The 17,702-nt window shown below is 46.1% G+C and overlaps 4 protein-coding genes across 4 annotated transcripts in view; 1 reads left to right on the top strand and 3 right to left on the bottom strand.

Moving 5' to 3' along the window:
- LOC309550250 (uncharacterized protein) overlaps positions 1–17,702 on the bottom strand; it is a gene marked incomplete at both ends in the record, with an annotated part of 974,848 nt that overhangs the window by 68,697 nt on the left and 888,449 nt on the right. The window lies entirely within an intron of this gene.
- The window catches only part of LOC309549816 (uncharacterized protein), a gene marked incomplete at its 5' end in the record, with an annotated part of 247,447 nt that overhangs the window by 33,779 nt on the left and 195,966 nt on the right, over positions 1–17,702 (top strand). The gene's annotated exons all lie outside the window — the stretch shown is intronic.
- LOC309549812 (uncharacterized protein) overlaps positions 1–17,702 on the bottom strand; it is a gene marked incomplete at its 3' end in the record, with an annotated part of 143,307 nt that overhangs the window by 64,105 nt on the left and 61,500 nt on the right. The window contains exons 6-8 of the mRNA XM_082250315.1: positions 14,892–15,098; positions 14,575–14,802; positions 14,289–14,495 (exon numbers count right to left, since the gene is read on the bottom strand). Coding sequence (XP_082106441.1) covers positions 14,289–14,495; positions 14,575–14,802; positions 14,892–15,098 — 642 coding nt within the window. The remainder of the gene's footprint in view (positions 1–14,288; positions 14,496–14,574; positions 14,803–14,891; positions 15,099–17,702) is intronic.
- Positions 11,237–13,791, bottom strand: LOC309549815 (uncharacterized protein; the record flags this gene model as incomplete). Its single annotated transcript, XM_082250318.1, has 2 exons — positions 11,237–12,315; positions 13,764–13,791. The coding sequence occupies 2 exons, from the start codon at positions 13,789–13,791 to the stop codon at positions 11,282–11,284; spliced, it is 1,062 nt and encodes a 353-aa protein (XP_082106444.1). The 3' UTR covers positions 11,237–11,281.

Genomic DNA, 17,702 nt, shown 5'->3' with positions numbered 1-17,702 from the left:
GTATTGCCGGGAAACACTGCCACCGTGTGGCCAATTTTATAACTGCAGCTCGGCTGTATTGCCGGTAAACACTGCCACCGTGTGGCCAATTCTGAAACTGCAACCGCCTATATCCCTGGGAAACACTGCCACCGTGTGGCCAATTTTGTAACTGCAACCGCCTATATGCCTGGGAAACACTGCCACCGTGTGGTCAATGTTGTAACTGCAGCTCGGCAATTGCCGGGAAACACTGCCACCGTGTGGCCAATTTTGTAACTGCAGCTCGGCTGTATTGCTGGGAAACACTGCCATCGTGTGGCCAATTTTGTATCTGCAGCTCGTCTGTATTACCGGGAAACACTGCCATCGTGTGGCCAATTTTGTAACTGCAGCTCGGCTGTATTGCCGGGAAACACTGCCACCGTGTGGCCAATTTTGTAACTGCAGCTCGGCTGTATTGCCGGGAAACACTGCCGCCGTGTGGCCAATTTTGTTACTGCAGCTCGGCTGTATTGCTGGGAAACACTGCCATCGTGTGGCCAATTTTGTATCTGCAGCTCGTCTGTATTACTGGGAAACACTGCCATCGTGTGGCCAATTTTGTATCTGCAGCTCGTCTGTATTACTGGGAAACACTGCCACCGTGTGGCCAATTTTGTATCTGCAGCTCGGCTGTATTGCTGGGAAACACTGCCACCGTGTGGTCAATTTTGTAACTGTAGCTCGTCTGTATTGCCGGGAAACACTACCACAGTGTGGCCAATTTTATAACTGCAGCTCGGCTGTATTGCCAGGAAACACTGCCACCGTGTGGCCAATTTTGTAACTGCAACCGCCTATATGCCTGGGAAACACTGCCACCGTGTGGTCAATGTTGTAACTGCAGCTCGGCAATTGCCAGAAAACACTGCCACGTGTGGCCAATTTTGTAAATGCTACTTGTCTGCATTGCCAGGAAACACTGCCGCCGTGTGGCCAATTTTGTTACTGCAGCTTGGCTGTATTGCCGGGAAACACTGCCATCGTGTGGCCAATTTTGTATCTGCAGCTTGCCTGTATTGCCGGTGTTCCGTGAAAAAACCATACCCATAAAAATTCCATACCCTCGTCACTTCCGGTGCACCTATGTCAGCACCTACGTCAGTGAACAGCTGCGGAGCTTACTAGTGCGCATGCTCAGAGGGTATGGAATGTTCACGGTAGTGTGTTATAACGTTACACCGCATCACCACATTAAAACATCTCCGCTGCAACATGAGTCATCTCCGCTCCTATCCCTGTCACTTCCCTGATCTTGGCTACTAAATGTAAAAGCGGATCACGGAGCCGACATCGCCGTGATTTAGATTTCATACACCCGCCGCCGCTTTTACATTTACTAGCCGAGATCAGGGAAGTGACAGGGATAGGAGCGGAGATGACTCATGTTGCAGCCAAGCTGTTTTAATGTAACCGCCGCAACAGCTGAGACGGTGTAACGTTACAACACACTACCGTGAACATTCCATACCCTCCGAGCATGCGTAATGCTAAACTCATCAGCTGTTCAATGACGTAATTGGAGCTGTGAGCATGAGCTCTGCTATGCTGCTCAGCTGTTTCTGACAGGAAGTGACGTGGGTATGGAATTTTCACGAGGTATGGTTTTCTCACGTTACACCGGTGTTCCGTGAAAAAACCATACCCGTAAAAATTCCATACCCTCGCCACTTCCGGTGCACCTACGTCATTCAACAGCTGAGGAGCTCACTAGTGCGCATGCTCGGAGGGTATGGAATTTTGACGGTAGTGTGTTATAACGTTACACCACATCAGCTGTTACATTAAAACAGCTCGGCTGCAACATGAGTCATCTACGCTCCTAACCCTGTCACTTCCCTGACCTTGGCTACTAAATGTAAAAGCGGCGGGTGTATGAAATCTAAATCACGGAGCCGAGATCATAGCGCACTAGTGAGCTCCTCAGCTGTGCAATGACATATCCGGAACTGTGAGCATGCGCACTGCTACGCTGCTCAGCTGTTCCATTACGTTTCTGACAGGAAGTGACGTGGGTACGGAATTTTCACCAGGTATGGTTTTCTCACGTTACACCGATGTCCTGCCGAAATTTCCAAGCCGTGTCACTTCCGGTTTGGGATCTGAGCAAGTTGCTGCTACTGAGCATGCGCAAACGTCAAGGCACATTCACAGAGAACTCCAACTCCGTGCATGAGAGTTGGAGTTTTTGGCAGCAGAATGCAATTACTTACTGCGTATGCACGAATGTCAATGTCCGTTCACAGATAACGCCAACACCGTGCATGAGAGTTGGAATTTTAGGCAGGATGATTCAGTACTACTGCGTATGCGCCCGCAGACAGTGCCTGACAGTTGGAGCTTTTGGCAAATAAAACCCCGTGCACAGTGTTATCCCCCCACAGTACTTGTACAATTGTGAACATCCCTATGCGCTGTTTGAATGGGCAGAGACACAGCCAGGAGTTAGCAGAGCCAAGCCTAAAAGGGAATGCTGGGAGTTATAGTTCCTCTAAAAAAAAAATTGTGAAGCTGAGCCTAAAAGTACATGCTGGGATTTATAGTTCCTCTCCAAAAAAAACCCACAATTGTGAACAGCGCAGAGACACAGGCTGCGTGATGGGGGACAGGCTGGTTGATGGCGGGGACACAGGCTGCGTGATGGGGGACAAGGCTGGATGATGGCAGGGACACAGGCTACGTGATGGGGGACAGGCTGGATGACGGCGGAGACACAGGCTGTGTGATGGGGACACAGGCTGGGTAATGGCTTGGACACAGGCTTCGTGATGGGGGATACAGGCTGTATGATGGGGGACACAGGCTTCGTGATGGGGGACACAGGCTGCATGACAGCGGGGACACAGGCTGCATGATGTTGGACACAGGCTGAATAATGAGGGACACACTGATGTAGCACAGATGAGACACAAATGAGCACTGATGAGGCACGGATGGGCATGAATGAGGCACAGGTGGGCATGAATGAGGCAGGGATGGTGCAGATCGGTGTGCACGGTGTGCGATGAGAGAGCTGAACTGGTCATGCAGCGGTTTGTTGACAAATGTTCGGTCCGTCATTGGATGAAGCGATTACCTGGTAAAGGGCCCCTGTCATTGGCCCTTTACCACAATCTGCGGGAAGCACGATTCTGGGAGGTCCTCCCTGTACGCCCTCCCAGAAGAAGCTGACCGCACTGTAGCCGTCATTGGGCAAGTAGTTAATCCCCATAGTCTTAGCTATCCGATAGTACCCGTGAAGCGAGGTTTGCATTATTTGGCCAAAGACAATCACCATACCAGTCCCTGTGAAAATTAGGCATTGCCCTCAAAAAAAATTTGTGGGCTACTGGAGGTCCTCTAGTATAAGTTAGCAAAATATGGTGTCCTGAACCCCCGTAGTGTGGGCCCTACATTTATAGTAGCTTGGCCTGCTTTGTCAATCTATGGCAGGGTCGTAGTCTGGAAATTTGAGGGGCTACAGCTTGGACCCCAAATGAGTCCAGGGTGAGTAACCGAGTACCTGAGGATGAATATCTGAGTACCTGAGCATGAGTATCTGAGTACCTGAGTGTGAGTACCTGAGCGTGAGTGCCTGAGTACCTGAGTGTGAGTATCTGAGTGCCGAGCATGAGAACCCAAGCGTGAGTACCTGAGCACCGAGCGTGAATACCCGAGCGCGAGTACTTGAGCACCTGAGTGTGTGTATCCGAGCACCTGAGCATGAGGATCTGAGTACCTAAACGTGAGTATCTGAGGGTGAGTGCCTGAATGTGAGTGCTGAACGTGAGTGCCTGAGTACCTGAGCGTGAGTGCCCGATTGTTGTAAAGTACCTGTGTGTGAGTTTCAGAGTGTTTGTAGAGTACCTGAGAATTAGAGTCAGGAAGCTAGAAAACAGCTACAAAGGACAAAGTTAAATTTCTAAATCCCCATTAGAGTAGATAGTGGGTACAATGCCCGGCGGGTGTGGAGATGCGATTCGGTGTACATCTTGTGGCATGTATACGTTCCTCGATCAGGCGATCAATGGCAATTACAGTTGCACAAAATGTAAGCACATTGCTTCCCTGGAAGCTCAGATCCTGAATCTAGGGAAGCAGCTGGCAACACTGAGAAGAATCTCCATACTGAAGGAGAGCTGGGAACATACCCATCAGGTGCAGGCAGGGGCCTGCACAGAGGAGGGCAGAGATACAAGGGCGCAGGCATCAGAGAAGAGTAGTTGGATGACAGTTAGGAAGGGATCAAGGCAAGGAGGCCAGTCCTGGGCTGGAGCACCCCAATAAATACGCCCTGTTACATGATGTTGGGGAAACCAGTCAGGGACCGGCGTTGCTGGAGCAGAGGGAGCTCCTAGCTGTCAGGGGAAGAATTCCTCCAGTGAGGGCGGGAGCAAGGGAAAGGAAAGACAGGTTCTGGTGGTAGGGGACTCAATTATTAGAAGGACAGAGAGGGCAATCTGTCAAAAAGACCGTAAGTGCCAAACTGTCTGTTGTTTACCGGGCACTCGGGTTCAGGACATCACGAATCGGGTGGACAGATTATTGGGTGGGCATGGGGAAGACCCAGCTGTCATGGTACATGTGGGTACCAATGACAAAGTCAGAGGGAGATGGAGAGTCCTTCAAAACAATTTCAGGGACTTAGGAGCTAAATTGAGGAGTAGGACCTCCAAGGTAGTATTTTCAGAAATACTACCTGTACCTTGAGCTACACCAGAGAGCTACACCATATAAAAAAATGTGAAAAATATAATTTTTTCAAAATTTTCGCTCTTTTTTTGTTTATAGTGCAAAAAGTAAAAATCGCACAGGAGATCAAATACCACCAAAAGAAAGCTCTGTTTGTGGGAAAAAAGGACGTAAATTTCGTTTGGGTATGGCATTGCAGAACCGCGCAATTGTCAGTTAAAGTCACACAGTGCCGAATCGCAAAAAGTGGCCTGGACGTAAGACAGCAAAATCCTCCGTGGTAAAGTGGTTAAAGAACTCAGCCAGGTGATAGCCAGACTGTTATTCTTGATCTTTACGAATAGTCTACAGACGGGTATGGTGCCAGCTGATTGGAAAAAAGCCAACGTGGTACCAATATTTAAAAATGTTAGAGATATATCCCGGGTAACTGTAGACCTGTCAGCCTAACATCAGTAGTCTGCAAGATTTTGGAGGGGATGTTAAGGGACCACATACAAGACTTTAGTAATGAAAACGGTATTATTAGTAGTAATCAGCATGGATTCATGAAAAATCGTTCTTGCCAGACCAATCTATTAACCTTCTACAATGAAGTGAGTTGCCATCTAGATAAAGGAAGGTCTGTGGATGTGGTGTATCTGGATAAAGGAAGGCCTGTGGATGTGGTGTATCAGGATAAAGGAAGGCCTGTGGATGTGGTGTATCTGGATAAAGGAAGGCCTGTGGATGTGGTGTATCTGTATGAAGGAAGGCCTGTGGATGTGGTGTATCTGGATAAAGGAAGGCCCGTGGATGTGGTGTATCTGGATAAAGGAAGGCCTGTGGATGTGGTGTATCTAGGTAAAGGAAGGCCTGTAGATGTGGTGTATCTGGATAAAGGAAGGCCTGTGGATGTGGTGTATCTGGATAAAGGAAGGCCTGTGGATGTGGTATATCTGGATAAAGGAAGGCCTGTGGATGTGGTGTATCTGGATAAAGGAAGGCCTGTGGATGTGGTGTATCTGGATAAAGGAAGGCCTGTGGATGTGGTGTATCTGTATGAAGGAAGGCCTGTGGATGTGGTGTATCTGGATAAAGGTAGGTCTGTGGATGTGGTGTATCTGGATAAAGGAAGGCCTGTGGATGTGGTGTATCTGGATAAAGGAAGGCCTGTGGATGTGGTGTATCTGGATAAAGGAAGGCCTGTGGATGTGGTGTATCTGGATAAAGGAAGGTCTGTGGATGTGGTGTATCAGGATAAAGGAAGGCCTGTGGATATGGTGTATCTAGGTAAAGGAAGGCCTGTGGATGTGGTGTATCTGGATAAAGGAAGGCCTGTGGATGTGGTGTATCTGGATAAAGGAAGGCCCGTGGATGTGGTGTATCTGGATAAAGGAAGGTCTGTGGATGTGGTGTATCTGGATAAAGGAAGGCCTGTGGATGTGGTGTATCTGGATAAAGGAAGGCCTGTGAATGTGGTGTATCTAGATAAAGGAAGGCCTGTGGATGTGGTGTATCTGGATAAAGGAAGGTCTGTGGATGTGGTGTATCTAGATAAAGGAAGGCCTGTGGATGTGGTGTATCTAGATAAAGGAAGGCCTGTGGATGTGGTGTATCTGGATAAAGGAAGGTCTGTGGATGTGGTGTATCTAGATAAAGGAAGGCCTGTGGATGTGGTGTATCTGGATAAAGGAAGGTCTGTGGATGTGGTGTATCTAGGTAAAGGAAGGCCTGTGGATGTGGTGTATCTGGATAAAGGAAGGCCTGTGAATGTGGTGTATCTGGATAAAGGAAGGCCTGTGGATGTGGTGTATCTGGATAAAGGAAGGTCTGTGGATGTGGTGTATCTGGATAAAGGAAGGTCTGTGGATGTGGTGTATCTGGATAAAGGTAAGCCTGTGGATGTGGTGTATCAGGATAAAGGAAGGCCTGTGGATGTGGTGTATCTGGATAAAGGAAGGTCTGTGGATGTGGTGTATCTGGATAAAGGAAGGTCTGTGGATGTGGTGTATCTGGATAAAGGAAGGTCTGTGGATGTGGTGTATCTAGGTAAAGGAAGGCCTGTGGATGTGGTGTATCTGGATAAAGGAAGGCCTGTGGATGTGGTGTATCTGGATAAAGGAAGGTCTGTGGATGTGGTGTATCTAGGTAAAGGAAGGCCTGTGGATGTGGTGTATCTGGATAAAGGAAGGCCTGTGGATGTGGTGTATCTGGATAAAGGAAGGTCTGTGGATGTGGTGTATCTGGATAAAGGAAGGCCTGTGAATGTGGTGTATCTGGATAAAGGAAGGTCTGTGGATGTGGTGTATCAGGATAAAGGAAGGCCTGTGGATATGGTGTATCTAGGTAAAGGAAGGCCTGTGGATGTGGTGTATCTGGATAAAGGAAGGCCTGTGAATGTGGTGTATCTGGATAATGGAAGGTCTGTGGATGTGGTGTATCTGGATAAAGGAAGGTCTGTGGATGTGGTGTATCTGGATAAAGGAAGGCCTGTGGATGTGGTGTATCTGGATAAAGGAAGGTCTGTGGATGTGGTGTATCTGGATAAAGGAAGGCCTGTGAATGTGGTGTATCTGGATAAAGGAAGGCCTGTGGATGTGGTGTATCTGGATAAAGGAAGGTCTGTGGATGTGGTGTATCTGGATAAAGGAAGGCCTGTGGATGTGGTGTATCTGGATAAAGGAAGGCCTGTGGATGTGGTGTATCTGGATAAAGGAAGGCCTGTGAATGTGGTGTATCTGGATAAAGGAAGGCCTTTGGATGTGGTGTATCTGGATAAAGGAAGGCCTGTGGATGTGGTGTATCTGGATAAAGGAAGGCCTGTGGATGTGGTGTATCTGGATAAAGGAAGGTCTGTGGATGTGGTGTATCTAGGTAAAGGAAGGCCTGTGGATGTGGTGTATCTAGGTAAAGGAAGGCCTGTGGATGTGGTGTATCTGGATAAAGGAAGGCCTGTGGATGTGGTGTATCTGGATAATGGAAGGTCTGTGGATGTGGTGTATCTGGATAAAGGTAAGCCTGTGGATGTGGTGTATCTGGATAAAGGAAGGTCTGTGGATGTGGTGTATCTGGATAAAGGAAGGTCTGTGGATGTGGTGTATCTGGATAAAGGAAGGTCTGTGGATGTGGTGTATCTGGATAAAGGAAGGCCTGTGAATGTGGTGTATCTGGATAAAGGAAGGCCTGTGGATGTGGTGTATCTGGATAAAGGAAGGCCTGTGGATGTGGTGTATCTGGATAAAGGTAAGCCTGTGGATGTGGTGTATCTGGATAAAGGAAGGTCTGTGGATGTGGTGTATCTGGATAAAGGAAGGTCTGTGGATGTGGTGTATCTGGATAAAGGAAGGTCTGTGGATGTGGTGTATCTGGATAAAGGAAGGCCTGTGGATGGGGTGTATCTGGATAAAGGTAAGCCTGTGGATGTGGTGTATCTGTATAAAGGAAGGTCTGTGGATGTGGTGTATCTGTATAAAGGAAGGCCTGTGGATGTGGTGTATCTAGGTAAAGGAAGGCCTGTGGATGTGGTGTATCTGGATAAAGGAAGGCCTGTAGATGTGGTGTATCTGTATAAAGGAAGGCCTGTGGATGTGGTGTATCTGGATAAAGGAAGGCCTGTGGATGTGGTGTATCTGGATAAAGGAAGGTCTGTGGATGTGGTGTATCTGTATAAAGGAAGGTCTGTGGATGTGGTGTATCTGTATAAAGGAAGGCCTGTGGATGTGGTGTATCTAGGTAAAGGAAGGCCTGTGGATGTGGTGTATCTGGATAAAGGAAGGCCTGTGGATGTGGTGTATCTGGATAAAGGAAGGCCTGTGGATGTGGTGTATCTGGATAAAGGAAGGCCTGTGGATGTGGTGTATCTGGATAAAGGAAGGCCTGTGGATGTGGTGTATCTGTATAAAGGAAGGCCTGTGGATGTGGTGTATCTGGATAAAGGAAGGCCTGTGGATGTGGTGTATCTGGATAAAGGAAGGCCTGTGGATGTGGTGTATCTGGATAAAGGAAGGCCTGTGGATGTGGTGTATCTGGATAAAGGAAGGCCTGTGGATGTGGTGTATCTGGATAAAGGAAGGTCTGTGGATGTGGTGTATCTGTATAAAGGAAGGCCTGTGGATGTGGTGTATCTGGATAAAGGAAGGCCTGTGGATGTGGTGTATCTGGATAAAGGAAGGCCTGTGGATGTGGTGTATCTGGATAAAGGAAGGTCTGTGGATGTGGTGTATCTAGGTAAAGGAAGGCCTGTGGATGTGGTGTATCTGGATAAAGGAAGGTCTGTGGATGTGGTGTATCTGGATAAAGGAAGGTCTGTGGATGTGGTGTATCTGGATAAAGGAAGGCCTGTGGATGTGGTGTATCTGGATAAAGGAAGGTCTGTGGATGTGGTGTATCTGGATAAAGGAAGGTCTGTGGATGTGGTGTATCTGTATAAAGGAAGGCCTGTGGATGTGGTGTATCTGGATAAAGGAAGGCCTGTGGATGTGGTGTATCTGGATAAAGGAAGGCCTGTGGATGTGGTGTATCTGGATAAAGGAAGGCCTGTAGATGTGGTGTATCTGGATAAAGGAAGGCCTGTGGATGTGGTGTATCTGGATAAAGGAAGGTCTGTGGATGTGGTGTATCTGGATAAAGGAAGGTCTGTGGATGTGGTGTATCTGGATAAAGGAAGGTCTGTGGATGTGGTGTATCTGGATAAAAGAAGGCCTGTGGATGTGGTATATCTGGATAAAGGAAGGCCTGTGGATGTGGTGTATCTGGATAAAGGAAGGTCTGTGGATGTGGTGTATCTGGATAAAGGAAGGTCTGTGGATGTGATGTATCTGGATAAAGGAAGGTCTGTGGATGTGATGTATCTAGGTAAAGGAAGGTCTGTGGATGTGGTGTATCTGGATTTTGCAAAGGCATTTGACACCGTTCCCCACAAACGCTTACTGTACAAACTAAGGAAGGTAGGTATGGACCATAAGGTGAGTACCTGGATAGAGAACTGGATCCAGGGGAGAGTACAGAGGGTGGTGATTAATGGGGAGTACTCGGATTGGGCGGGTGTGGAAAGTGGGGTCCCCCAAGGATCTGTCCTGGGACCAATCCTGTTTAATTTATTTATAAATGATCTAGAGGAGGGGATATCCAGCACAATCTCGGTATTTGTGGATGATACTAGGCTAAGCAGGGCAATATCTTCTATGCAGGATGTGGAAACCTTACAAGCAGACCTGAACAAAATAATGGGGGGGGGGGCAACTACATGGCAGATGAGGTTTAATGTTGAAAAATGTAAATTAATGCATTTGGGCGTTAGAAATATGAACACAAGGTCCTCACTAGGGGGGGAAACCTCTGGGTGAATCTAAAATGGAAAAGGACCTGGGGGTCCTAGTGGACAACAGGCTTGGCAGTGGCATGCAATGGTCCGGCCACATCTGGAGCATGCTGTCCAGTTCTGGGCACCGGTCCTCAGGAAGGATGTGCTGGAACTGGAGAGAGTCCAGAGAAAGGCAACAAAAATAATTGGAGGACATCAGCTATGAGGAAAGACTACAAGCACTGATCTTATACTCTCTGGAGAAGAGACGATTGAGGGGGATATGATATCAATGTACAAATACTGTACTGGTGACCCTAGCATAAGGAACAAACTTTTCAGAGAAAGGGAATACAATAAGACACGTGGCCACTCACTAAAACTAGAGGAAAAATGGTTTAACCTTAAAATACGTAGGGGGTTCTTTACTGTCAGAGCAGTGGGGATGTGGAATTCTCTTCCACAAGCAGTGGTATCAGCAGGGAGCATCAATAGTTTCAAAACACTATTAGACGGGCACCTTAAAGACCACAACATACAGGGGTATACAATGTACGGTTAATATCAAACACACACACACACACACATCATAGGGTGAACTGGATGGACTGATGTCTTTTTTCGACCTCACTAACTATGTAACATGGTACAGGGTGCTGTGATTGGCCAAGGTAACATGTGATCACATGATCACCTGGCACCGAAAACTGGGATCAGCAATCCAAGGGGGGGGGGGGTGTCGTACCCCTAAACAGGAGCAGGCAGAATGATGTACAGTACATGTATGTTTTTTGCCTGCACATGCTCCCCGGCAGCAGTATATGTACTGTGGTTGGTCGGCAAGTGATTGTGGCCACTAGATGGAGCCAGGGAAATCAATGTATGAAATAAAATACAGCAAATTTTCATCACAGCTGGGAGCATGCTGGTCACATTCATTCAACTATTTTTTTTTTTAAAACAGACCTCTAAGTGTTTGTGAAATCTCCCACCACAAAATGTACTCAGCCAATGAAAGGTAAAGACTCCATTTTTTATTTTTCTCCTGCTATCAATGGCCAACACAGTAAAACACTTCATCCATGTCTTTGGTGATCTCTGATCTCCTTGTGAACTGTTTCTTACATGATGAAGATCAGCCATGGAGTATATCTGAGGTGTATATCAGGGTGTGCTTCTTCCTCACATGTCCACCAACATTCATATAGAAGACATTTCCCGCACTCAAGGCACTAATACCCCCTCCAGGGTTGCGTGGGATCCCTGATGTACAGGAAGATAGGACTTCAGTGAGGAACAATTCCCTCACTCAGGACAGGAGAGTGGCTTCTCCCCCGTGTGAGATCTCTGATGTCTGGAAAGACTGGACTTCAATGAAAAACATTTCCTGCACCCAGAACATGAATATGGCTTCTCCCCAGTATGAGATCTCTGATGTGTGTGAAGACTGGACTTCATTAAAAAACATTTGCCGCACTCAGGACAGGAATATGGCTTCTCACCTGTGTGTAATCTCTGATGTGTGGAAAGACTGGACTTCGCTAAAAAAACTTTTCCGCACTCAGGACAGGAATACGGCTTCTCCCCCCTGTGAGATGTCTGATGTTTGTAAAGAATTGACTTAGCTGAAAAACATTTCCCACACTCAGGACAGGAATATGGCTTCTCTCCTGTGTGAGATCTCTGGTGTTTATGAAGATTGGGCTTCTGTGAAAAACATTTCCCGCACACAGCACAAGAATACGGCTTCTCCCCCGTGTGAGATCTCTGATGTCTGTAAAGATGGGACCTCAGGGAAAAACATTTCCCACACTCAAGACAGGGATACGGCTTTTCCCCCGTGTGAAACCTCTTATGTGTGACAAAATCTGATTTTTGTACAAAACATCTCCCACACTCAGGACAAGAAAACGGCTTCTCCCCCGTGTGATATTTCTGATGTCTGGAAAGACTGGACTTCTTTGAAAAACATTTCCCACATTCAGTACATGAAAATGGCTTCTCTCCCGTGTGTGACCTCTGATGTATGATAAGTTCTGATTTTTGCACAAAACATTTCCAGCACTCAGAACAGGAAAGTATCTTCTCACCCGTGTGAGATCTTTTATGTATGATAAGTTTTAACTTCTTTGAAAAACATTTCCCACAGATAGAACAGGAATAGGACTTTTCACCTCTGTGCAATTTCTGATGTTTATAAAGATTGGACTTCTCTGAAAAACATTTCCCACACTCAGGACAGGAATATGGCTTCTCACCTAAGTGAGATCTTTTATGTCTATTAAGATGGGATTTAGACTGAAAACACTTCCTGCACTCAGTACAGGAAAATCTCTTATCTGTTGGAAGGACGGCACCGTCCTTTGCAGTCTGAGGTTCCTCAGGATAAGAGGAATACGATGGTCCGGCACCGTTCCTCACAGTCTGAGGTTCCTCAAGATAAGAGGAATATGATGGTCCCGCACTGTCCCTCACAGTTTGAGGTTCCTCGGGATAAGAGGAATACGATGGTCCATCTACACTGTGTGGTGCCGGATGGACATTTGAGGTAGCCGGGTTTTCTCCTGGACTATACTGTGTGATGTCCTCATCTTCTACTTTACAGTCTGGAGACAAAGTGAGACAATCCTCTGAGGTTTTCCTCATCTCCTGTCCATCTACTAAAATAGAAATACAAAGATTATTACTAGACATCAGCAGATTGGTTCCCCTAAACCAGGACTCCGCCCACATCAGCCAGCTTTGTCTCTGAGGATCTTACAATTCCACCCTCAAGGTAACTAGTAAATGGGTCCTCTGATCTCCTACCAGTTCATTTCTTTATTCATGGACCTTAGTCAAAGAGTGAGTAAACAACGAGAACTGTCTTTTATAGGAGTGACAGTGATGAGGGGATTATAGGACGAGTTTCCCCTCCCCCTCTATCACTCATTGCCATCTTCCCAACACAAGAAGTCCTGCACTTCCTTATTTAGTCCATGATTTAGTCATGAATAACACCGGGGCTGAGCCCCACCAGAGGTCAGAGAGTGAGGATGGGGGGAGAACAACCAAGATGAAGACTGGACTGATCCAGAAGACCACCATCATTGGGTTACTGACTCCTCCCTCATTATCACTTTCTGTTTAAGGTTCCAAAATTGGAGGATGTTATCACATTATTATCAACATTTAAAAGTCTGTCCTCCAATCAAATCATCAGATATAAAATGTCCAGCTGGTGGAAAATAGGTGTCAAAGAAGTAAGGACTATGTAATATAAAACTTATTATATAGGATAGAAAAATTAGAACTGAGCAATATGAGAACTATGCAATGTACAACAGAGTATACAATATAGTGCAGGGGTCAGGAGTATGTAATGTACAACATAGAGTATATAGTGCAGGGGTAAGGAGTATGTAATGTACAACACAGAGTATATAGTGCATGGGTCAGGAGTATGTAATGTACAACATAGAGTATATAGTGCCGGGGTCAGGAGTATATAATGTACAACATTGAGTATATAGCGCAGGGATCAGTAGTATGTAATGCACAATTTAAATTATACAGTGTAAAGGTCAGGACTGATAATATCGGTATTCAGTAATCAGTGGAAGCTTAAATGTTTACATGAGACAAGTTACAGAGGTCCCACACCGCTGCCTCCCATCTCCTGAAACTGCACTCAGTGACTTGGGTGTGAGACTATACAGACATATCCCTCCACCCAGCACAGCCAGTAAAATACAGAGAAGGTCCCCTAAAAGAGTCAGGCATAAGGCACATGTCCCAGGTTGCCTACATTTTGCAACTCTTATGGTGAAAATCATAATTTGCTGCCAGCTGAACCCCAGAATCTCCATAAATCCAGTCTAGAGACATAAATTGTGTCAGCAGCACAGAGAAGGAAGATTATCGGAGAGAAATACAGGAATACAGGATGGGGAACACAGCTCAGGAAAGTGACCAGGGGATTACAGGCTGATATCACCCAGTCCCCGCCCTACTCTGGACCAATCAGTGAGCAGTATGGGTGGAGGAATGTATTTACTGTTAATGGCCCACCTGTGCTGATCTCTGTAGGAGTGTCCTCCTCTATAAATGTCCCCGTTATTCCATCCTCCTCCATAGACTGCTGATCATCTCTCACATACGTCTCTTCTTCTTCTGCTTTAACCTCAAATTCTATATCGATTGGATCTCCACTCTAAATCAAGAAAATGAAAGAATATCATCTGTAAAATATAAGATTTATTATTGTGACATCACATAAAAATCCACACATTGTCTCCATGAGTCTGTGTTTTATAATCTCTGTCTCACCAACCTTGTAACAGTGAGGGATGGTGTGATCTTCCTGTGTGGAATCCCGGGAATACAGAGGACGGGGACATCTCTCTGGTGGGTTCCTGGTATTAGGTGGCTCCATCATATCCTTGTGTCCTTCTGAAAACTCCTCCATCACTCCATACTCCTCATCCTCCTCTTTATACTCTTCTTTAACATCAATATTATCATCCCCAAGGTTTCCTCTCTGAATATATAATAAAACATTCATTGTAACAAACATGCTGTGTATAAATCAGAACTGCCAATAATTGTCACTCAGCTACCTGATGATGGTGAGGGATGGTGTGACCTTCCTGTGTGGAATCCCGGGAATACAGAGGATGGGGACATCTCTCTGGTGGGTTTCTGTAGCTGGATGACTCCACCATGGTGTCCTGGTACAGATCTTTGTGTTCTTTTAGAAACTCTGACTCCTTCATCACCCCATCCTCATCATCCTCCTCTTTTATCTCTTCTTTAACCTCAACTTTAGAATCTCTCAGGTTTCCACTCTGAATATATAATAAAAATGACATCAATGGTAACAATGCAGATAATGTACAGATCCTAATGATACTATCAGTGATTGTTCCTCATCTACCTGATGATGGTGGGGGATGGTGTGACCTTCCTGTGTGGAATCCCGGGAATACAGAGGACGGGGACATCTCTCTGGTGGGTTCCTAGTATTAGGTGGCTCCATCATATCCTTGTGTCCTTCTGAAAACTCCTCCATCACTCCATACTCCTCATCCTCCTCTTTATACTCTTCTTTAATAACAATATTATAATCCCCGAGGATTCCACTCTGAATAAATAATAAAACATTAATTGAAAAAAAGCTGTGTATAAATCAGAACTGACAATAAAGTCAATCATCTACCTGATGATGGTGAGGGATGGTGTGACCTTCCTGTGTGGAATCCCGGGAATACAGAGGATGGGGACATTTCTCTGGTGGGTTCCCATTACTGGATCCATCTGTAGGAAACACACACACTGACTGAATACATTGTTTCTATGTGTTTATCAGATGATGGGAGATCTAGGTGGAGCCTCCATACTGCTCTCTCCTTTACAATAAAGTCTCCTCTTACCCGGTGATGTGAGGGGCGGCTGATTCTCCATCATGACGTCCTTGTAGAGATCCTTGTGTCCTTCTAAATACTCCCACTCCTCCATGGAGAAATAGACAGTGACATCCTGACACCTTATAGGAACCTGACACACACAATGATACAGTCACCATCCAGACACATCCCTTGTCTGTTACTGGATAATGTCCCAGAATTCCCAGCACCGCTCACCTCTCCTCCGTGATCTCTCTGGTGACTTCTAGAATCTTCTTTGTATTTCTCTATTCTATCAGGGAGGGAGGTGGAGGCAATGTGATGGTCATATGATCTCCAGACTTCACAGGAGGAAAACTCTAGATCTGAACACAAATAGTAAAATCAAATGAAATTCCCAGAATCCTCCACACCTCACCATTCAGGTTCCCATTTGATTAAAGCCCCACCTCAGACTGAGGTATAATTTACCCACACAGGACCCCCACACTACGCAGGGTAAAAGCTTGTTGCACGCATTCTGACATCATTACATACAACGCAGGACCAACAGTCCCACTTTGCTAGTGAGGATGCCAAGCGTCCGCCCACATCCTAAGAGCTTGAGAAAAAAAAAAGACAGATGGAGAGACATTGGGGGGGGGGGGGGAGCTGTGATGTCAGTGTGATGTCATAGGACATTTAGACTCTGGATGGAGGGACATTTAGAGATTTGAGGGACCCTCTAAATGAGGATCCTGTGCTAACCAAATCATTGTTCCCGGGTGCCTCCCACTTCTCCTAAAATGAAGAGTGAACTTTGACTTTTACCATACAGAAATCTGTCAGGAATGTGTGAAAGTAATCTCTCATGTGATCAGGTGACGTGTGGAGGAACGGAGTGTAAATAGCAGACAATTTTCTCCAGAGCTCCTAATGGTGGGGATGGATTTTGCTGCATGCTGGTGCCAAGTTCCCATCCCCCCAGGGTCACTGCAGGTGTGGAGAAAAGCTATGTAAGAGGATATGGAGGAGAGATGAGGAGGAGATCCAGGAATCAGGATAAAGGTCAGGACAAGCAACAGACGAGCGCATCCAAGAGATGAAGCCGGGGTCACTACTCAGAAAATCAATCCAAGGAAACAACAGGCAGGACGAGGAATAGCAAGAAGGAGCTCAGAGACAAATGAGAATATTGCTCAGCCAATGGGAGATTATCTCAGCATGACTTACATAATGAAGGAGATGAGGGGGAGGGGAGGTGACCATAGATACATGGAAATTCAGCTGGTTCAGCAGGGATCGGTCACATTTCCACCCATGTGTGGTCAGCTTTGGAAGGAAGATATATTAATCAACTGATCCCCTTGAAGGGGGTTAATCTACTTATTACCTCCTCTGCCACCAGATCCTGCAGTCTCCCTCTACGTTCTATGGAACGTCCTCTGTACCTAACATCACTTCCTGTCTGTATTCCATAGAGACTTCCTGTCTCGGTAGAAGAAAGATCACCACCTTGTGGAGCTCAGAGGAACTGCAGCCCTGAGAAACGTCTGGTAGTGTGAACACGGCCTTGTGCTGTGTGTGTATGTACTGTATATCCTTCCCCTTTCTCTCCTCCCTGAGTGTGTATGAAGAGGCGGAGCTCCTGCTGGAACAGCGGTCGGAGGAGGAAGCCGAGTTTAGGAGGGAGACTGACAGAAAGCGCAGCAGACTTGCAGGAGTGAGCGAGGAGGATCCAGTTCCTTTGCCATCGGAGGTGAGGAGAGTGTGAAGGATGTTTGTGACTCTGGTAGATGAAAAGCTGGGAGTCATATTGCTCTGGTGAGTGGGGAAGCACTACTAAGGGGGCGCCCTCACCATCACGTGTGTAAGAGGTGGAAGAAGGCGTGGCTACACTGCAGCTGGCACAGTGTGGAGCACGAAGAACTTTCACACCTTATAAACTTTTCATTCATTTGTGGACTTTTTTTTTAAACAAAATACGTTTATTAAGGTAGATGCAAAGTGGAAGCAGTGGACTTGCAGAGAACACTATATTGAGCACAAAATATTTTATGATTACATGAATTTGCACAGATTTTTAGTTTATTTAATATAGCAGCAAATATTATAATATCAATGAAGTAGATGCAAAGTGGAAGCAGTGGATCTGCAGGGAACAAAGCACTTTATGTTGTGTATGAATTTGCACATGGATCAGTTTACTTAATTTATTGATAAACCCCATACGATGAGTGAAGTAGGTGTAAAGTGGAAGCAGTAGATCTGCAGAGAATATTATTTTGAGCCCCTAGCACTTTATATATGAATGTATCCACATATTTTAGTGTATTTGGGATAATTTATGTGCACACACAATA

This window comes from Pelophylax lessonae (assembly GCF_965119305.1).
Source record: "Pelophylax lessonae genome assembly, chromosome: 3".
Lineage (NCBI taxonomy): Eukaryota > Metazoa > Chordata > Amphibia > Anura > Ranidae > Pelophylax > Pelophylax lessonae.
This window is presented reverse-complemented; position numbering and strand designations above follow the sequence as displayed.